The sequence below is a fragment of the Musa acuminata genome, chromosome BXJ1-4, assembly GCF_036884655.1.
Source record: "Musa acuminata AAA Group cultivar baxijiao chromosome BXJ1-4, Cavendish_Baxijiao_AAA, whole genome shotgun sequence".
Lineage (NCBI taxonomy): Eukaryota > Viridiplantae > Streptophyta > Magnoliopsida > Zingiberales > Musaceae > Musa > Musa acuminata.
Window position 1 is genome coordinate 28546109 of NC_088330.1, and position 22967 is coordinate 28569075.

Genomic DNA, 22967 nt, shown 5'->3' on the forward strand with positions numbered 1-22967 from the left:
TCTATCGCTGAGCCCTTGCTTTTTGGAGAATATGAGAACTTTATATTTCTAAGTTGGAAAGTATACCCAAAACCTTCCAATCCAGAATATGAGTATTTTTCTTTCTTTTTTTTTTCTTTGGTGTGAGAGTTTGAGACTAGGGTGTCACTAGTTTAGACATCTAGTCTCCTAGTATATCCTCTTCTTTTATTTAAAATGTTTTGATCAAGTTCATTCCCTTCCAAGGATATCGAGGTACTTATGTTAAAGGTGTCTCTCGTTAGGTGTCATAGTTTTAGGAAACAAAAAGCTTGAGTGGAGGATACTATTTTGACCTCAACTCAAGAGTTCGAGTTTGAAGCTCTAGATCATCTTATGGTTTAGTTTAACTTTTCAAATTGTTTCATAAACACGTATGTGTACCTTAAAGAAAATATATAAAACCTCTTCCATCTAGTCCTTATGGAGTGAAGAAAGATTTCTTTTATCTCGTTGACACGTAATTTATGAATATCTCACAACATTAGTGTCGCCTTGACCTTTAATGCTTTTTTTGCTCTTCTTACTAGGTATATTTAAGGGCCAACTCTTTGTTCCTTGTAACCTTAAAGTGGCTACAAAGTTTATTAGACTTTATGCTCTAATAAGGGTTTAAAGGTATAATTTTTCTTTTATCATGATCAAATATCGGTGGGATTTCACCTTGGAATTGATCGTATATATATTGTTAAAGCATGTAAGTTGATTAAGGTGAAAAGAGTATAGTTCTCCTATCTTCTCGAGTCTTATCCAATTTCATAATTATTATTCTTAGATTGGTGTTGAGCCAATAGGGTACCCAAGTGCCTCCAACTCTCCCTATCCAAGAGGATGGTTGATAATAGTTCCTTAAGACAAGTCATAAGAAGTCAATATCCTTAAAGCCTATAAAGAGCAAACCCCACTTGGTATTATTAGTGCCGACATCCGAGATAGTATTAAAGAGACAAAGGATGAATTATATAATGTCCATCAATCAGAGTTATATGTGCGCTCGAGGAATGCAATGGCCCAAACGATTAGAGGGCTGACTATAATTGTATTATGATCTATTGATTAACTCATTCCTTCACTGATATTTTATCGTTGAAATTCTTGTCAAAATACACAAGAATGTGATGGTAAGACGTATAGTTAGCTTACTCAATTTTATCAAATAAACATATATTAATATCATTTAATTTTAATATTTATCATTTACTTTATTGTTAAAAATAACTTTCATTTACTTTGAATCAGTCTAAATCTTGGGTTAAGTTAAATTGTTGTAAAACGAATGAGTTGATTTAATTTAAAGGAATATAGTTGATTTAATAAGTTAATTTTGGTTTATTTTGAATATTAAATTTTAGTTTAGTGACACTCATAATGAATACATAGATGGGGATATCAATTTATATAATAATGGTCTTGTATCGTTATGATGCTCCATCATCTTTGGAGATTGACATGACGTCCAAATCGATGTGTTATATCATATTCAGATTGATCGAACTCCAAGTGTTGAGTCTTAACTGTGATCATATTAGTGATTTGTAAAAAAAAATATGATCATATTAGTAATATAGTGACTTAATTATGTTCATACATGCATTAAAATATCGTACAAAAGAGATATAAAAATTATAATTTAATTAAATTTTTTGTTCAACTAAGACGTACATTGTATTACTCATTTGTAAATGAATTAGTAAGGAAAGTTAACAATCGATAAAAGATATAACAAATTATATTATTTTTTAATAATGGTATAATTAAAAAAGTTAACATTTACATAATCCTAGGAAATTAACTTAAGGTTTAATGAGTCATAACTATTTGATTTAATTACGATATTTTTAAGTTTAAAATAATATAATTTTTATTTTAAAAAATAAATTTAAAATTTGTTTCACCATATATATATATATATATATATATATATATATTTACAACTTGTGTATTTATGATTTTATAAAAATGATAGGAATTTATAGAGATTTACACAATTACACTATTTTTAAAAAAGAATCTGAACCTTTCGTATATTCACTAAGTATTATAAAAAACATAAGAGTTGTATTTTAGTTTCATTGCAAAGTCTCAATTAATTATCTTTTTTCACATATTTTATTAGATAATTTGTAAAGATTTGAAACATAACAACTCCTAGTTTAATGTAATTGATTAAAAAATGATGTCTTTTGAATTATTATTTATATATAGTATTAAAAATATTAAATTATTTTAATAAATATTAAAAACTATTTCGTATTTTTTATATTTAATTCGTCTCATTTTCTTTTTTAATTGTTTTATGTTATCTCTTATTATTAAAAAAGGAGAAAGAGAAGGAGAAAAAAAATTGATTTTATGTAAGAATGAAAAAAATTATTAGAATTAAATTATAAAATTAAAAAATAAATATGTTTATTTATAGGATTTTAAATAATAAAAAAAAGTTTACGAATAGTAATATCCTCTGATCGGACGGATCCAAGAAAAACCCTAAATTCAATCAAAATTCCACTTCACTGCATGAGTACCCTCTCCGGACACCTATTTGCTTCCTCTTCCTCGTCAAGGTCGGCGGGAGAAGTGCTCTTTCGTGACTTCTTCACCGGCGTTTGTTTTCTCAAAAACGCCTTTTCGAGTTGGAAATCCGCCGCCAAATCGGTGACGCGCCACCGTCATCGCTGCCGCTTCGGCTGCTGTCGACCGTCAGACAGAGCGCATGTGATCAACGACAAATAAGGCCGCCGGTCAACGTGCCACCGTCATTTCTTGGGTTTCCTACAGGGAGTAGAGATTTATCTTTCAATTGAAAAATCAAGGTTCTTTCTAATTTCTTGTGCTTATCTTTCTAGAGTTTTGTTAAGGGAACAAAACCATTTATTCTTAAACAACGTGAATTTTGATCTATGTCTTATTAAGGTTTGAGAAAGACGGGTAAATTTAAAGAAATGCTGATGTGGTAAATCATTTCAAATATGAAGTACCGCATCACTAGAACAGAAGTTTTAAGTTTTGTTTATCCTCCTTGATGGTTATTTTTGCATAATTTATCATCTTCAAGCGTTCTGGTTTTTTCCTCATAAGAATCTTTATCTAAAGTCCATTGAAAGTGAAAATGTTTTCCACATTTCCATATAATTGTTGTATCTAATCGGGATTTTGGTCATAGTTCGGGGAAAAAAATCAATGGGATTCGATCAATTTTTAGTTGTCAAAGATTCAGATCGGATCTGGATTATATGATCTTGGTCTGTTCGTAAATTCTCTCTTCCTGCAAGCGGCATTCTCTATCGTGTTGCAGAAATCAAGTAAAATATTGGGACTTGTATTGTTTACTTTTTTCTGCCAAATATGGACCCATCTGATTTTCTTATTACTAGCTTCTTTGCTTTTGAATAAACATTGTTTGTTGTTTATTACGTGTGGATGTCCACCGTAGGTGCCAAATGTTTTGAGGTTCATGGCGTTCTTCAAAACAGTGATTGCAAAATTGGTATGCATCTATATTCACTTTGTTGTTGCCTAGTTTCTTCTTATGGAACTTCTACAACTGCATTGAACTTTGTTGCATCATGGGATATATCACATGCTTTAAGCTTTTTGTCCATGCAGTTAGTTGTTTCTTTTTTTTTTTAGTATACGTTGGTACTACTTTTTAGCAAATGTAACTGGACTATGTCTACTGTTTAATATGTTTGGTGTTACTTTTCTTATTAGTGATAGCGATGCTATCAGCAATTTGTTTACACTTTTGTGAATTTTATTTCTCATCCGTTCCTTTTATCTCTTGTAGGCGACAGAGGCTTCATCTAACAGATGCAATCCTTTTATAGCTTTTGTTTTGGGTAAGACATTAAATTTGAACTTTGATAAACACAAATAATATTATTTTAGATAACTTATTATTTGTTTAAATTGGGCTTCTCTATAGCTTTTCTTTTCTTTTTAATCTACAGACAAGCTAATTGGAAGCTTTTTTTATGAATATATTTGCAATGCATTTATTATCACTCTTGTTTGCACTGTGCTTTACTTTGGTTTAGTTTATGTACTTGACCATGTATGCCAAATAAGAAATGTATTTCCATAATTTGGGTATTTTTGTATCAAATAATGCACAATAAATCTTAAACATTCACTCTGAGTGATGAAGAATATCTAGAAGATTTTGCTTTTCATACTTTTCACATGCATGTTACCTTGGTTAATGTGTTGATTAAATGTTTTAGGCAGCTCAATGCAAACATGCACATGTTGAAAGAAATAGATTCAATGCTTCTAAGTCATTGAAACAGCCCAGTATGTCTCACTCCTGAGAAGTGTCTTAGTCTCCTTGAATAAATTGCAAGAGAGTTTTTCTGCCTTTTTTTACCTTATTTGGCAGTAAACTTAGTTTTAATGTTGATGAGACACAAGTTAATACTTTTTAAGACATTCTGTCAGTGCTGAAATTTTGCCTTACTACTAGATAGAGTATTAGTCTACTTAAATTATCAGATTACTGCAAGAGCAAGTTTTATCTGTGACTTTTACCTCATCTGAATTTAGGTTTTATTACTCATGGAAATTCTAGCCAGACTTCATAGCTTGCTGAAGTTATTTCGCGTGTTCCAGGTGGTCCTGGCAGTGGGAAAGGAACCCAATGTGTGAAAATTGCTGAAACCTTCAGATTTGCACATCTGAGTGCTGGTGATCTGTTGAGAGAGGAAATGTCCTCCAATAGTGAAAATGGGTATGTAGTCAGAGTCATTATTCTTTTTAACATGTTATTTTATGATGTCAATAAGAAAACTTTGCCTTAACAAATTTTGCTCCGTAGAACAATGATCCATGACATAATCAAGGACGGGAAGATTGTTCCTTCAGAAATAACTGTCAACTTGCTAAGGAAAGCAATTCATTCAAGTGGGAACCATAAGTTTCTAATTGATGGTTTTCCTCGAAATGAAGAAAATCGTATTTCTTTCGAGAGGATTGTGAGTTTTTTTCATTTTTATTTACTATTGGGTTGTTAAGTCACTCATCTTTTCATATATATAATTGTATGTTCTCATCTAGTTATTTTCGCTATTTTACGTGTTTGCATATTGTGCCATGATCTCCAAGTAATCTAATACATAGAAATGATAATTGACTAACTAAGGTTATTATTGTTTCTGTTATTAAGAATCTGTTTTTATCATCTTCATAAAGTATTGTACATGATATAATTGGTAATTACACGAGATGAAAGTCACATATTAATTAGGATCAGATCAAAGGAAGGTCTCTAATTATGATAAACTGTGGCTACAAGCCACATGCTACGTGTAGATTGGACTTGCAAATCCTGCTTTGCCATATTTTGTTACTTTCTTTTTGTTAGAATGAGATCAATATTGTCCTTCGTCACTATCTTTATTAGTCTCTTTCAGTTGAAATCAGTTTCATACCTTCAATGTCAATGGCTTACCCACAACAAATAGACCTTATTGGTTGATATGCAATTGCAGTTTTGGATAAATACTGAATCTATGAAAACTTAAGACCTTTAAATTGAATCCATATCTATTGCTGACTGTTGCGTCCAGACTTTATAGTCTCTAGTATCTATATTGGCAACTTATATTAATAACTTTATTATTGTATAAAACAACAGCAATTGAGGTTCATCACTTCTATTTCCTAGTGATCATTTATTACCATCAGTTATAATATTTTTTAAGGAAAATATTTTTTCTCATATCTAAATATTAAGATATTATTTATTAGGGATATCTTTCAGTTGCTATGCTAATTTTTTTCAGGTATATAATTCTAGAAAAATAGTGTCATGGTATATGTCTTGTGGTATAATTATAATACAATCACTATATATGGATTATTGTTGGTGGGAGAACATTTTCGCCATATTGATGATGCTTTCATGTGGTCTTTTCTCTTGTTATTTATAGTAATGTGGTTCTAATCATAAGTTCAACATGATGAGTGCTAATGATGTGTTGAAATAATTATAAATGTGTTTCCACGAATTAAGATATGCTTACATATTATTGCATATTATTTAAGGGGACTATTTGCAGGACTATGTTGATAATAGATAGGAACTTAGGTCTTATTCAGAAGAGTGTAAGAAAATCTATTGTGCATGTACATGAGCCTAACTTCCCTAGTGGTTGCTCATGGAATCCAATGTTGTCAAAGATGTTAGGTGCTAAAAGGTGCATGGTTCTAAAATGCTGGAGGTGCTAGGTGCTTGCCTAGGTTCTCGTCTAAATAAAGTGAGATGCCCACCGATGTACAAAATTATAAAAATATAATTATGGATAAAGCAATCATTATAGTAAAATACATGAGTTTCATATCATTTCATATTAAAAAAATACTATCAAAACATCAAATTATATATGTTCAACTCAAGGATTGCAATTTCGTACCGTACCGAAGTTTTGATCTCAGCTTGGTACGGTACGAGCATAGATGTTAAAAAATAAAAAAAAGAGGCGGCGTTGCCTCGTTTCTTCTCCCCGCGCAGATGAGGAGAAGTCGTTGACTACGCCGAGGCCTCGTCACCTCAGACGAGGAGGAGGTGACATTTCATTTGTGGCATCCGACGAGGGAGGGCAGTGACAGATCGGGATTGTCGAGGGAGAGCGGCATCGGATCTCCAGGTTCTCCCTTTTCTTCTCCCTCTTTTTCCTTCTCCCTCGGCTAATACCGCCCGCTACGGTAATGGGGCGAAAACAACCCCAATCTATGATATCGCCCAGTAGCGGGCGGTCCATGTATCGGTCTATTGGCGGATCGATATCATTCGAAATTAAAATCCTTAGTTCAACTATCTATAAAGCATTTAAGTATTAAGTTATTTAATTCTAATAATAAACACAATAAAACAAAAGAAGATTTATAGTAAAATTCCAACAATTTCATTAATAAAGTCAATGATTATAAACGTCCACGGAAATCATCAACATCATTAGGGGGAAGGGGTCCATGCACGAGAGGAAAGGGGATGTTGCCACACTTGATAGAGACACCTCCAGGGGTCATGTTTGTTAGAGAGGAAGCATTTGACATTGGAGGAAATAGCCATGACAAATGTGCACTCGGAATTGTGGCCATTGGAGAGGAAGGATCAATGGAGGAAGCACCCATCATGGCTGTACACACAAGGTCACTACCACTAGAGAGGAAGCAAATGGAAGTGGAGGGAGGAAAATTGGTTTCAAATATAGCAAGATCGATAGGGTTTATGACGTGCGAGGGGGGAGTAGGGGGGTACAAACTGTGACTTATTCCTTATTTGGTCTGGACTGAACCACTTCGTTCAGTTTCAAATTGAGCTGGTCAAACCACTTGACATTTCTAGTGTAACTTGGGTTTGGTTGCTTGGGTTGGACCAAGCGAGTACTCGAGCTGCACATTGCTAGGCACTTGCCTAGGTGGTGCTCGAGTGAAGTTGCTATAGTTGAGGTGCTCGGGGCTCACCTCGCGTCGCCCGAACTCCTAGGTGAGTGGTCGGTGACAACACTGGTGGAATCTATAGCTGGTTGTCTTAAATTCTTAATAAGTTTATGAGGAAATAGAGATGATTTTTCAATTTCCCATTATTGTATTTGACATGACCATTTAATTTGGTCTGCTGTTGTATTTTTATTAGGAATTGCTAGCTCACAAGGATCTTTGCTCTAGAAATAAACATACCATGAAGCTGATCAATAGGATTTGCATTACATATTTTAACCAAGGAAATAATATCTATACATTAGTATGCATAGATATGTGTAACACATTGCCCTTCTAGTGCTAATGTACTGTGAGGGGATGCTTAATTGTACTTGTAAACAAGGGCTTTTTTCTGTGACTCACTTTACTCGGTGCAGGTTGGGGTTGAACCAGATATTGTGCTCTTTTTTGACTGCCCTGAGGAGGAGATGGTTAAACGAGTACTAAACCGTAATCAGGTTGTTGTTGCTTTAATGACTTTGATTCTCAATATTTCCAAAATTTATAATTCTTTGGATTTGAGTTGATTATTACTGCAAGTGATCAATTTGTCCAGGGAAGAGTTGATGATAATATTGATACAATGAAGAAACGTCTCGAAGTGTTCAAGAAACTGAATCTTCCTGTAATAGATTATTACTCTGCAAAAGGAAAAGTTTGCAAGGTAATTTGAAAATAATAGGCCATGAATTTGTTTTTGTTAGGACTGGTATTTATAACACTTCCCCTTTCACTTTCTTCAGTTTTTAGATCCTGTTCTACATATTCCTGTACCAGAATGACATATACTATATGCCTCATCTTGATATACTGAGTCACTCGAATGTCTATATATTTTTATATATTTTAATGGATGCCATTCTTTTGTGTTCCCTTTAGGTGTTGTGGTTGTTTGGTGTTTTGGTGTTTTTGTGGAAATTCATTTTGTCTAGAAACATTATCTTATCACAACACTAAAGCAGTTCATCACTTTATTGGATATTTATGTTCAATATTTCCACTTGATACATGAAGTTTTTTACTTAGGTTATTAGAGTTCCAATCTTTTCCTGCATTAAACATGTGAATGGTGAAAGATTAAGAGCACCTATGCTGGATGCTATGGTAATTGATATTTTGAATGAGCTTTCTTTTAAATTTGTACCAAAACTTTCCAGCATTTTTTCAAGCTACAATTTCTTTAAATGCCTGATTGCTGAGCCTTAAATTATTTGGAAAACTTATAAAATGCTTATATCGTAGGAGAGTCCACTACTAGTTTAGTTTTGGATGGCAGACATGCCAGTGTTGTCCTGTTGGAGTTTTAACGGCAAGATGAGGTTCTGACATCTCCTTGGTTTGTTATATTTCTGTTATAATGATGTCATTACCCTGATATTTAGCAGTCACATTAGGAAATTTGGTTAAATGGAGTCAGTTCGAGTCACTGTCATGCTAAATTAGTGAAATAGAGTGAGAAGAGCAACTAACAAATGGCAGAAAGAGGAAAGAGAAAGATATGAGGTTCTGTGTCAACTGCCAAAAACGAAAACTTGTTTACCTTTAACTTATACTTTGTGATGGTTCACTCTCATCTATCTAGGGCGTGAACCCTAAGCAAACCTATTCTGATCTAAATTATTGATATAATGGAAAATGATTGTCAACATGAGTCCAAAGCTCCAAATAGCTAAATACTAACAAAAATAACTAACTGTTCTTCCTCAAATTCATCTTTAGGCCCTGATGAGTTAGCAAATCAAGCCCATATTATGCATGCACAAATTAATGTGTTTTTCATTGAAGCACCCAAACATTATATATAACTCGGTTTAAATGAATTTTAGAATCTCAAGTTCCAGTCCGAGAAAGTTACTACTGTTATTATACCTGCAAATAGCAGAAATAGTTTTAATCATTTAATAGTAAAGTATAAAAAAATGTAAATCTGATTCAATTTGCATTGTTTTTTGTTCTTGAAATGGAGATTTCATCTCAGTTTATTTAATTTTAATCTTTTACTAATTAGTGTCTCCAAGTGTCATATATTAAACTAGAAGATGTATGATCATTTATTCATCCATCCAGTGAATCAAAGTTCTTAATTAAATAACTTGTGGTAGCAGTTATAAAAAATTTTATGGTAAAGTGCTGTTAGAGTTTTGCTTTCCTACCCAGTAGAATTTGATTTATCATTTTTTTGAGCATATTCTCTGTGTTAACACTTAACAGTAATATCACTGTGTGCAGATTAATGCAGTAGGAACTGTGAATGAGGTTTTTGAAAAAGTTCAACCAGTCCTTGCTGCCTTGAGGTACTGGTTCCATGATGCCAGCATAATTAGTATCATTGACACAATACTTTTAGTTGCCATACATTGTTATCAATTAATGTTGCAAATAAATTATTTTTTTACTAAGAGACTACCTTTTCCATGGTAATCAAACATTAGATATGGTTAAGTGGAAGAGAAAGTTCTTTTTTTTCTCTTTGCACATTCTTGAAAGTTAACAGCGATTTACAAAGCACTAGGTGCCAAGGTCCTAAGGTACTCGAGGGCGCTAGTCACTAGCTCAAGCGAAGTGAGGCACTATAAAATATTAAAATATAAAAAAATATATAATACAATTGATAAATATGATTATGTAAATAAAAATACGATATTAAATTAAAAAGATCTAAAGTATCAACTACCAAGTCATATTATCCATCTTCTAATAACAAAAATGTCAAAAGACTTAAAACAATAAAGTTTTACATCAAATTCAATTATCATCATAATTAACATTGTCATTTTCAAACATATCATCAATTTTCTTTTCCTCATTCATTTTTATCAAAATATGTTTCGTCTTCGACAATGACAAGAGATGAATTTGAGGCCTTTGTACTTATTTTTGCCTTTATTATATGTCTTGTATATATCTGTAATTCTCTAAACACCTAAGGCTCTTGCCACATCTTCCCATATCAAGCTGTCATATTTAAATATAAGCTCATATTCAGCATCTTACAAGTTCGCTCTATTCCCCATCGATCACTTATTTGAATCATCAATGTCTATAATGAGATCGGATCAATGGTATTTCGCAAATTATGACGAGCCTTTAATGCTTGATTATACTTTATATAAACCAGACATGTAATCATTGATGCTCTAACCGATTTCTTTTTTGTATGAATCTATCATGCCATGTAATTTAAAAAAGAATATATTAATTAAAATAAAAATATTCTGTGATCCTTACATGCTCAAAAACACTCTAATTTCGCTCACAACCTGCAGCACTACAAGTCAAATTAAGAATTTTGATAGTTAATTACTATAAATTCGGAGTGAAATTTCCAAATAGATTTCACAATCTAACTGCAAAATTTACTTTATTAACAATAATATATTATACATGAAATTAATTATATAAATTTATAAATACCTGGGGATGTAGTTGTCCTAGATTGAACTACCATTGAAATTCCAAAAAGACTATCGACATTCTTATGTAAAGATAATTCATGTATGATCTTATCTTGCACCTCAAGGCTTAGAACTAATTTTGCACCCATTTACAACTTCTGCATCAAACTTAATGTAGGTGTTCTTATAAAAAAATTTTGGGTTCAAATAATATCTTGTTGCATGTAATGAACAATGAAGTTGACAATTCCATCTTTCATCAATGATTGCAAATATTTTCTTATACTTTTCTTCATTTCCATCAGAAGACTTTTTAATCGTCTTCTTTGTTCTATCCATAGCCTCATAAATAATTGACTTTTATGACTGAAAAAAAAGTGCAAAGGAATGAATCTTATGAAATTTTATTTGAGGATAATGTTGAATATATTAGAGATGATGAAGAAGAAGATTATTTTGAAAGTATCAATCCAAGTCGGAAAAGAGTATATGACAGAAAAGAAAAAGAAGCCATGGTTGTTAGGAAGGATAAACAAGGACCGATGGACTTGTATATGTATCAAGGGCCACAAATGCAACAAGGGCAATCAGGAGCAAAATTAAGACAAACAAATATAAGTGATACTTGTGATAAGGAAATAAGGGGAAGAACAATTTAGCACATTGCTTATTTGTTCGATCAGGCTGGTCTTCCCTTTAGTAATTGTTGTTTAGACAATTTTAAAGAGATGATTGAAGCTATTGGAAGATATGGTGGGAGATTAAAACCTCTATGCTATTTTATAAGTATAGTAGTAGTCTGTAGCTTGGTTTAATCAAACCAACTAGCCACTGTTTAACCGAATCGGATTTAATAGTCTGGTTCGGCTACTTCGTTTGAACCAGGTGCTTACCCGAGGCGCTTGATGCCTGGGTTCAGGTGAGTGCCTAGGCGGCACTTCATTGAAGCGCACCACCTCGTTAAGGCCTGAGGATGTTGGGCCTTGCCTCGCCGCACCTGAGTGCTTAGTCGAACAGTTGGGTGCCAATTTAAACCCTTGAAAGTTAATAGGTTAAGGTAAAAAGGGTGACAATTGTAGAAGGCTTTGACAGATATAGGGTTTAAGAAGGGGTAATTTATGCAGTCTTACCATTTCAAGTGGTAGGCTTTTCTATTATATTAAATTTTTGAGGAACATAACAATAATGATTTCTAATGATTAATAATTTCTTGATAGTAAGGTTTTAAATATTGACAGGACGGGAATTTTGGTATGTTGTAGGCATAATATAACTTGGCATAAAATGGTTGGTACACCCCTTATGCTAGTCAAAACAAGCCAAACAGTGGCCTCGCCTTTGTATATAATATTCCATTGGCACCAGTGATTGCAAAAGGCGCTCGGGCGCTCGGGCGAGGCGAGGCGAGGCCCGAGCGCCTCGCTAATGTCCCAGGCGGCGCGCTTCAAACAGGCGCCGCCTGGGCGCTCGCCCGAGCCCAGGCGCTGGGCGCTTCGGGCGAGCGCCTGGGTAAACCAAGGCGACCGAACCAGAATTTTAGGTCTGGTTCGGTCCTGGTTCGGTTATTAGTTGGTTCAATCGAACCAACTAAACCGATATAACCCCAACCCTAACCCGAACCCTAACCCAACACTAACCTGCTGCCGCTCTCGATCCCGATCCCGATCGCGATCTCGTCGCTCGCTGCCGCTGCTCTCGCTGCCGCTGCTCGCCGGTGTCGCTGCTCGCGCCTCCCGCGAGCCCTCTCGCTGCTCGCGCCTCCTGCGAGCCCTTCCGCTGCTCGCGCCTCCTGCGAGCCCTCTCGCCTCCTGTGAGCCCTCCCGCGAGCCTTCCCGCTGCTCGCGCCTCCCTCGAGGCCTCCCGCTGCTCGCACCTTCCTCTCCCTTTCCCTTTCCCGCTGTCGCTGCCGCCGCTCGCCGCTGCTGCTGCTGTTGCCGCTCGCCGCTGCTGCTGCCGCCGCTCGCCGCTACTGTTGCCGCCGCCGCTCGCCGCTACTGCCGCCGCCGCTGCTGCCGCTCGCCAATGCTTCCTCGTTTCTCCATCAGGCTCAGTATACTCTTAATATTAAGTTTATTTGATTTTTAAAATGATTAATTTTCTGTTAATAGATTAATAATATATTATTTTGATTGTAATGTTATTAATTTTTATTTATTTGAAATTATTGTTAGGTTTCAACATAAATGGCAAGTGCAGAAAGCAACTCAATAGAGTCTCCAATGGTATCAAAAAAAGATCCTGCATGGAAGTATAATTATTTGAAGGATCCGAAAGATCCTAATGCAGTGACTTGCATATTCTGCGATAAGACTACCAGAGGTTGTATTTTTCGTGCAAAACAACATCTAGTAGGAAATTTCAAGAATGCAGCAGCTTGCAAAAAATGTCTACCTGAGGTAAAAGAAGAGTTGCTGAATTATATGAATGAAAAGAAGACACAAAAGAATGAATCTTATGGGAATTTACCAGAAGACAATGTTGAACATATCAGAGATGAAGAAGAAGATTATTCTACGAGTATTAACCCAAGTGAAAAAAGAGTATACGACAAAAAGGGAAAAGAAGTTATGAGTACTAAAAAAAGGTAGAAAAGGACCGATGGATCTATATATGCTTCAAGGATCCCAGAAACAACAAGGGCAAGCAGGAGGCTCAAAATTGAGACAAACAAATATAAGTGATGCTTGTGATAAAGAAATAAGAGGAAGAACAATTCAGCACATTGCTCGCTTCTTCTATCAGGCTGGTCTTCCCCTTAGTACAACTCGTTTAGACAGTTTTAAGGATATGATTGAAGCTATTGGAAGATATGGTGCAGGATTAAAACCTCCAAGTTATTATGAGATGCGAGTTCCATTGCTGCAAAAAGAGTTGAATTATACAAATGACTTACTAAAGGGTCATAAAGAATCATGGGCAACACATGGTTGCTCTATTATGTCAGATGTTTGGACTGACAGGAGGCGCAGGAGTATAATTAATTTTATGGTTAATTGTTCTTTAGGGACTATGTTTGTGAAGTCAATAGATGCTTCATCTTTTGTAAAATCTGGAGATAAGATATATGATTTACTTGACAACTTCGTGGAAGAAATTGGAGAACAAAATATCGTTCAAATCATAACCGACAATGGAAGCAACTATGTTTTAGCTGGTAATATTCATCTTTTGATTTTGTTAATTATTTTATCTTCAATTAAGTGTGTTAAACTCTTAAGTCTTATCATTTTTGTTATCCTTTGTCTCAGGTAAATTGCTTGAATCAAAAAGACAACACTTGTATTGGACTCCATGTGCAGCACATTGTATTGATTTAATGTTGGAAGATATTGGAAAGATCTTAGAAATCAAGAAAACCTTAGAAAGGGCAATTTTTGTTGTTGGATTTCTTTATAATCACATTGGGGCTTTGAATATGATGAGAGAATTTACAGGGAATAAAGAATTAGTGAGACATGGTGTTACCCGATTTGCTACTTCATTCTTGACATTACAGAGCGTGCATCGTCAAAAACATACTTTGAGAAATATGTTTACCTCTGAGAAATGGGTGACAAGCATGGGCAAAAGAAGCAAAAGGCAAGAGGGCTGCTGATATCATCTTAATGCCATCCTTTTGGAATCATGTAGTTTATATATTAAAGGTAATGAGCCCTTTTGTTCGAGTCCTTCGATTGGTGGATAATGAAAATAAGCCTGCAATGGGATATATTTATGAGGTTATGGATAGAGCAAAGGAGACGATTAAAAGATCTTTTAATGAAAATGAAGAAAAATATGAGAAAATTTTTACAATCATTGACGAAAGATGGAATTGTCAACTTCATCGTCCCTTACATGCAGCAGGATATTATTTGAACCCTGAATTCTTTTATAAGATTAAATCTGTTGGATTTGATGCAGAAGTTTTGAGTGGGTTATATCAGTGTGTTGCAAGATTAGTTCCCAGTATTGAGGTTCAAGATAAGATTATTCATGAATTATCTTTATATAAAAATGCTGAAGGTCTTTTTGGAATTTCAATTGCCGTTCGATCCAGGACAACTACCTCTCCAGGTATTAATAATTTGATATAATTAATTTCATATATATTATGTTACTATGTTATTGCTAATAATAACATAAATTTTGCAGCTGAATGGTGGAGTCTATTTGGAAATTCCACCCCGAACTTACAGAAATTTGCTGTCAAAGTACTTAGTTTGACATGTAGTGCTTCGGGTTGTGAACGAAACTGGAGTGTCTTTGAGCATGTAAGTATTACTAAATATTTTTATTTTAATTAATTTATTTATTTAGATATATGTATTAATATATTTTTAAATTATATGACATGACAGATTCACTCGAAGAGAAGAAATCGGTTAGAACATCAACGATTGCACGATCTTGTTTACATAAAGTATAATCAAGCTTTGAAGACTCGTCATGATTTGAAAAATAGATTTGATTCAATCTCATTACAAGATATTGATGATTCAAATGAGTGGTTAATAGGAGAAATGGGTGCTAACTTGCAAGATGCTGAAGACGAGCTTGTATTTGAAGATGATAGATTGACGTGGGGAGATGTGGCAAGAGCTTCAGGTGCTGGAGAATTACAAACATATACAAGACAGATGTCAAAGAGAAAAATGAGTGCAAAAGCATCAAGTTCGGCTCTTGCTATTGTTGAAGACATAGAGAATGAAACATATCTTGATGAAGAGGAAGGAATCGAAGAACAAAAGGAAGAAGACGAATTCAATGAAGATGATTTGTGTGAAAATGACGATAATATTGATTATGATGAATGACTTTGATGTAAAATGTTAATGTTTTGAATTTTGAAACTTTTTGTTAATGTGACATTATGATTTTGTATCTTAGATTTTCTTAATTTAATAGCATATTTTTATTTAAAATTTTAAATAATTATATTTATTAATTATATTATATATTTTTATATTTTAGCGCCTCGCTTCGCTCGGGCGAGCGCCTGGGCGAGCGCCTAGCGCCTCGGGCGTTTTTGGACCTTGGCGCCTTTTGGCGCCTAGCGCTTTTTAAATCACTGATTGGCACAACACTAGCATAACTGTGACTTAGCTGATTTTGTCTAAATAATGCGACACCCTTCTTATGTTCGTTTGCAAAGGATATTTTATAGCAAGGATTTTAATTTCGAATAATACTGCTCGTACCGGGCGGTACTGTCGATCGGGGTTGCTTCTATCTCGTTACCACCCTAAATCGGTTTGTGACAGTCGATTTCGATCGTCACTGCCCGTTACCGGGTGGTATTAGCCGAGGGAGAGCTGAGGGAGAAGAAAGAAGAGGGAGAAGAGAAGGGAGAACCTGGAGATCCGATGCCGCTCTCCTTCGATGATCCTGAGCCGTCGTTGCCCTCCTTCGCTGGTTGCCACAGATGAGATGCTGCCTCCTCATCTGAGGCGACGAGGCCTCGGTGTCGTCGGCGACTTCTCCTCATCTGTGTGGGGAGACGAAGCCTTGGTGATGTCGTAGGGAGAAGAAACGGAGCGTCGTCGAGGCGACGTTTCTTCTCCCCACGCGAGCAAAAGAAACGAGGCGACAAGGTGGCGACATCGCCTCGTCACCCTTTTTTGTGCGGGGAAAAGGAAACCTCGGTTTCTTCTCCCCACACGAGCAGAAAAAGGAGGACATCGCCGCCTTTTTTTTAAAAACATATATATATATATATATATTTATTTATTTATCAGTACTTTATATCGTATCGTACCGAGCTACGCTCGAAACTCTAGTACAGTACGAAATTATGATCCTTGCTTTATAGATGTTACAAAATAAAAATATGGACTTCGCAAGCTCTGAATGATCACACAACAAAGGACTCAAGGCAATCCACCATATACAAGTCATTGTGCACAAGTGCGAATGCGACATCGACAATAAGACCAAGCAATGATCCATCCTTAGACATATAATCGAAGCTCCATACAATCTGGTGCTACCCAAGGGTTCTAGGATGCTGAGAAATTGACATTTCACATCTCCAGGCCATCGACTGATGGCACCACTTCATATCCCTTGCAACTTGCCTATTGGAAAATTCTCAAAAACACCGAAAGCATGTCTAGAGCGGATTTATCATTTTTTTCATCATTTTTTCTTATATGTCAGATTAAACCCAAATGATCTGTGTATAATATCAACAATGCTCTATGCTTTAATGTTATTTATCCATATACCACTTCCATGATTCTCGTGGTAGTGATTTTACTTTGTCGGCCTTTTGCAACATGTATTTATCAAAAGTTTTTTGCTAGACCAATCTGAGCATGCTACATGTACTTTGGATACGGATCTGTTCTTTATTTTGCTAATGTTCCAAAAGAAGTAAAAAAAAAAAGATGAAATGTTCCTCAGCTAATTAAAGATGAGCTTAACTGGTTTATTGATGAGAAGTTGATGTTTAGCAATCACATTATTACTCATGGAAAATTAAATCCTTCTTTCCTTCTTGGTCTTCATTCTTTGTTAATCTATTCTGAAGTTGTAGGTATCATGTATAAGTTTCAAGGGTACAGATTTAGGGAATATTCTATTATGTTAGAAACATCAAAAAACTGATCCTGCTGACAATTCCATGTGGTGGGCATATCTTATGTGCTGCATCATTGTACCTATCTATTACAAAAGCCACTATGTTATTCTATATCTATTAGTTCAAAGGTAATGTGATTGGTTGTCCTAACAAAGAATCTAGTTCGCATCATGTAGTCTGTAGTTCGGAACACCAGTCAGTCTTTTCGTGAACAAGTCAAAGTATGCAACAATATATTCTAGTCACACACCCAAATACTACTAGATTCTATCATAAATGTTCGTTACAATTTTGCATCTGCTTTCTAAAACCTTGCTCAATTTCTTCCTAAGAAAGTTCAAATTTATTGTAGGAAAATTTTTTCATTAGTACGTCCATCTTTGTATCCTTTTACTTTCATCTAATTTTTCTTATGTCATACATAAGGTTCTCTTCTTATCTTTAAATCTTAGACATGCCTTTACCATCTTGAGCAGTTTTCTGTCAGTGTTCATAGTTGATTCAATGCTACAAGCCTACAACTATTATGTGATACATTCATGCTTCTTCCTTGCCCTATTTTTCTAGTTTACTGAACATTATTATTCAATGTTATATATAACAACAAACCATCAATACATAATTATTTGTAGTTGGCTGCATGGATCTTATTCTGCATATATCTTACCTATAAATTATCTATAGAGGCAACAATGTAGCTTACTACAAATTGATTCTATCTCACTATCATAAATTGATGTTTGATTTCCTTGGTTTAATCATGTGATCACTTTGGTGAAGTTTTGAGGCATTTTCATTACTAACAAACCGAAAAGTGAGGGCAGAATACATGAGATATTCATGTAGGACAACCCAAAGAAGATGTAAGGGTTTCAGGATTGGTTAGGTGGTTGGCGGAAAGAGAAAAACAAGGACAAAACAGAAAGGGGAACGTTTGAATGATTGTTGAAAGTTGAAACACACTCAATTCACAAAAAAAACTCATTTTTAACAGTGAAAGTACAAATAGCACAAGTTCAAACACACACTGAGCTCTATGGGAGAGAAAAACAACGATGTTCTGCTTCTTAATTTGCTTTACTTATCATGAGATTTGTCCACTAACTTCCAGTAGTGGCAACTACAATCTTACTTATCAAGGTAGATTGTAGTTTAACCACTCACATAAGTAGTACAGAAAGTTCATCCATTTCATTGGTTGATGTTCTAATTGCAATTCTATTCCCTTTTTATAGGCACCTAAGTACAAGAAAGAAAAGAAACACTGCAACAATAAGGAAAAACACAATTAATAAAATTACAACATAATGACTTTTTATTATTTTCTACTAAGGAGAAATTTTCAAAATAATTAAAAAAATCATCTTCTCCTTTTGATGATATTCCTGTATGCTTGCATTTTTTGAAAAATGATAAAATTTATTGTAAAGATGAAATCTCTAATCAAGATTTGTAATCTTCAATGGTACCAAATTTGTTTGTCTCATTTAATTTTTATTGACATCTTTTTTTTTCCCTCTTTGAGCAATCTAGGGAAAACTAAATTAGGAATATAGGAGATGTTGCCATGTGCGAATTTTTGCAAAAATAGTCTTTAAGGCACAAAAATTATTCTTAAAAAAGAAAAAAAATCCAAAAAATGTAACTATATTACTTTAAGAGTCTTCTACAAAATGCCTGATGCTCCTCTGAGCATAAAATGCATCATCATTGCGGAAGCCAATCTTGCCTACAGATAACAGAAACTCTAGAAACCATAGAAGATAGCTAACCAATAATTATCCTTACGATATATATGAGAAAATTTATATTCATTAGACCTATCAACCAGGCTTAGAATATTTCTAAAGCTGTTCAAAAGTTCAAAAGGCTCTAGGGTGGTGTCTTCTCGTTGTTCAGAGGTTTAATCTGAAGCTCAGCATCAGATTCAACTTCTAATTTTCAAACACAGTTTTATAGCATGTTCTATTCCAGTTTTGCATCCAGCAAGCAAGAAATTCCTGCTATAAAGTCAACTCCTCCTTCGTTCTCCTGTACACGACAATCCGTCAGCCAAATATTGGTCTTTTCAAATTGACCAGTATATGACATGTCCCAAGCCCAACTTTCAAACCCCTGGAATACTTTATAGCTATCCAAATAAGCAGAAGCCTTGTAAATTATGGAAGAGAATGAGGCCCTTGCACCCTTTAGAGGGCTCTAAGACAAAAGACACTGTTTTTCTTTTGGTCTGCTCCCTCCACTTGAAAAAGAAAAAGATGTTGGAAACATATTCAATTGAACCTGAATTCAGGCTCGTTATCAATCCAAATGGACTTGATTTAGCCTTTCTTTTTTTTCACCTAGTGTGGATTTGTAAAGTGCCTTAATTTTCATCAGTTATCTTCTCTGTGGGTGATGCCTACTGGATTTTTTTTACCCAACACTCTGTTCCATAATTTGTTGATACATTTGTTTTGGGAAAATTTCTAGTAAACACTACAAAAACTCATGAATGCAAAAAGTGTTTTGCAATCTTATTGACTCAACAATTCTTTTTACGTATTTTCACCTTTTCAGAATTTTATTATGCAAAGAATTAGGCATAGGAATATCTACCATGTAACAATATCAATGATATTACTCCTATTGGTTGGTCCTAGAAATATGTACCAAAATTTCGTAAGTGGTCAGAAAATGGTCTGTCATTGTTTCTGATCTGGTTGTAATTTGCAAACCATAGTAAGACATCCACTGAATCTAAGAAGTTGACCAAATTGGTACTGTGATCTGCAAATTCAGCTGGTGTCAGTACTTCCTAACATTAGTAAAGGCCTTATAATAAATTGTTTTAGTGAGAAATATCATTAATAATCCTTATAAAAAAGCTATATTGTTCATGTCAAACTAGTATATTGAATATGGCTATTTTGCACTTGATTATTTTGTATTACTATCACATAGAGTGACAGTTGTGCATAAGAATGTTGTGCTCTTGGTTTACATTAAGAAGCATGAAAGGAAAAATAGTTTGCAATTGTTCTGGTGGAAAGCGTTAACTTGTTTTTTATTGTTGTATAACAGGATATGAAACGCAATGAAATGCTTTAAGTTTTTAAGACGTGAAGGGACAGTCCTGGATTTTGTCAGTTATAGCCATTGTGGTGTTCATCTGTTTCCTCAGATTTTTACGAGGATTTGCAAGTGATCCCATTCCCATGTTCTTTTCCTTTCTTTTTGAAAGTAAAAAATTCTGCTCGTGTCCTTAAAGAAAAATTATTGGATACTAAACTTCAAGGTGTTTGGACACCCAAAAGAAAGGGGACCAAAAAGAAAAAAAAAAGAGAATCAGGTACCACTTAGCAAGCAGATGGACATCAAATTTCAGATTCAGTTTAACTTCGTTTCCTATTCAACATGTTTTGCTAGCTGAGATATCAGCTGGGTGATAGGCTTGGGTTTGAAGAGAGGGTGCTTGCTTTATAATGGCAATGTTGAGGAACTGTATAACCTTTTTGTCTCGGGCTTGACATGAGAATTTAGTGTGACCTTTTCCGTGAGAATTTTAATGGCAAATTTGTTTTCCGTTATTTTTGTGGCTTTTAATTGTTTATTTTACCGATGTATTAGACATTGTTTATTTTATGATACGGTTCGGTATATGTATCATATCATGATTTAGCCTTCTCTAATACTTCATGCACCTTAAATAGCTGTAAGTTTTGAAAGCATTAGGGGTTATTAAAAGGCATGACAAAATAACTATCGAGAAAGTTGTAAGTTTTGAAAGCATTAGGGGTTATTAAAAGGTATGGCAAAATAACTAGTGAGATATCAACGCTCAGTTGTATTATCTCAAAAAAAAAAAAGGATACTCTTTTGAGTGATGATTGCCCTCGTCTTTTAAGGTTAATTATTGCCAATGGTCTGTGGCTGATTTGGAATTCTAAAACTAGTTATTTTTGTCATTATTGTTCATATTTATGGACTAGTGATGAATCATGAGTCGAGACACCATAATTAAATCATATTATGATTCAATAGGCTAGGATGGTTTAAGCTTGATTCTGATAGAAAATTTTATATTGACTCTTGGAGTGGTGGAGCTAGTTTTCTTATCCTCTTGACTAATGATTATTGTATTATGGCAGAATGTAGAACAAGGAATTGTTAGGATACCAAGATTACTATGCGTAAGAAATAGTGGATGATCGTCTTGGCAAATGTCTTGAACAAAATTAACAAGCCTCCTTGACAAAATATAAATGACATATAATCTATTTTTCACTTAATTGAGAATTTTGACAATAGTATGAATCTATTACTTTCTGACCTAATCATACATCACTTTATTCCAGTCCATATTTATTGATTAAGGAGACTCCAATATAATCTAATTATTTGAAGGATGACAAAATTGTAGAGGTAACAATAACAAAAGTTATAAATTTTCATCAAACTATAAAAAAAAAAAACTACAATCAATAGCCTTGCCACATCAGTAAATTTTGAAAAAAAAATTAAAAAATATTTTTATTATGTAAAATAAAGTAAAATAGAGTATAATAATTAAGGCTACAATATTATCACATTGAAAATTAATTTATTTATCGAAGAGAATATATCGAAAGTTTCCTCCCGACATCGTGCTTTGTATAGAACGGAGTACCTCGAGATTAATTCATTTTTGGAGTTTGAGATTAATTCATATTTTGTTCAAAATCGAATCAAGTCTAGTTGGTCAACATCAAATCAACCACCAACTCGAACCCAAAATCTAGATAAAATTTTCAATTATGCATGGATCAAATGTTAAGTGGATAGTTTGGAACTGAACAAAGCATTATAACCACATGGAATACTAGCAAACTAATATGACCAAACGACTATATGATATGTGATTTGAGTCATAAAGAAAAATCTATGGAGATTTTAAAATCAATAATTAAGATCTGTGAAGATTTAAAGGATTGTGTATAATCATATTTTTATTTATTAGTAAAATATGCAAGTCAATTTTTTTTAAAAAAATATGCCTGTGTAATATCTCATCATTATTTATCATTTTTCTACAATAAATGAACACACATATAAAAAATCCTAAAGTAATTTACAAATAATAAATTTTTGGAATATCAACACCTTAATTTTTATTAGAAAACGCTGAGGCTAAATTTAAGGATAAGTAGAAAAAAGGGATTTTGTCATTCCTTATTTTGAAATTTACCACTCTAATTTTCATTCAAATAAATAAAAAAACTCTCAAATAAATAAATTATCTCCCGAAGGCATATGATAAAGTTAATAATTAAAATTTATAGTGATTTAAACTAACTTGGCTACAGTCACAATGTATTTGTCCCTAGTTACTAAATTAGAAAACTATAACCCTATTAATTAATTGCTTTAATGAACTAAAATATGATGATTTCATTCGAAAATATTGGATCATGATTAAATTATTATTATCATTATTATTATTTGATTGGATGATATTACGGGTATTTGAAAAAGATAGAACAATATAAAAA

The 22967-nt window shown here is 33.9% G+C and overlaps 1 protein-coding gene across 5 annotated transcripts; it reads left to right on the top strand.

Moving 5' to 3' along the window:
* The first annotated feature begins 2493 nt into the window (after positions 1-2493).
* LOC135651695 (UMP-CMP kinase-like) lies at positions 2494-21026 on the top strand. 5 transcript variants are annotated; one of them, XM_065172035.1, is made up of 11 exons: positions 2507-2831; positions 3452-3505; positions 3806-3857; positions 4627-4744; positions 4832-4988; positions 7878-7958; positions 8057-8164; positions 9730-9794; positions 14144-14951; positions 15030-15148; positions 15236-15996. In XM_065172035.1, the coding sequence occupies exons 2-9, from the start codon at positions 3473-3475 to the stop codon at positions 14145-14147; spliced, it is 618 nt and encodes a 205-aa protein (XP_065028107.1). In that variant the 5' UTR covers positions 2507-2831; positions 3452-3472; the 3' UTR covers positions 14148-14951; positions 15030-15148; positions 15236-15996. The 5 variants fall into 5 exon arrangements, with proteins under 5 accessions (XP_065028098.1, XP_065028107.1, XP_065028111.1 ...); XM_065172039.1 differs by lacking the exon at positions 14144-14951 and having other exon boundaries at positions 15236-15967; XM_065172026.1 differs by lacking the exons at positions 14144-14951; positions 15030-15148; positions 15236-15996 and adding an exon at positions 20521-21026 and having other exon boundaries at positions 2494-2831.
* Positions 21027-22967: the final 1941 nt, after the last annotated feature.

What these genes read in the sequence shown, in the direction of transcription:
- LOC135651695 (XM_065172018.1), top strand. Translation starts at nt 14,501, where the DNA reads ATGCCATCCTTTTGGAATCATGTAGTTTATATATTAAAGGTAATGAGC. An exon ending in CAGGACAACTACCTCTCCAG is followed by an intron (nt 14,952 to 15,029) that starts GTATTAATAATT and finishes TAAATTTTGCAG; the next exon opens with CTGAATGGTGGAGTCTATTT. An exon ending in ACTGGAGTGTCTTTGAGCAT is followed by an intron (nt 15,149 to 15,235) that starts GTAAGTATTACT and finishes ATGACATGACAG; the next exon opens with ATTCACTCGAAGAGAAGAAA.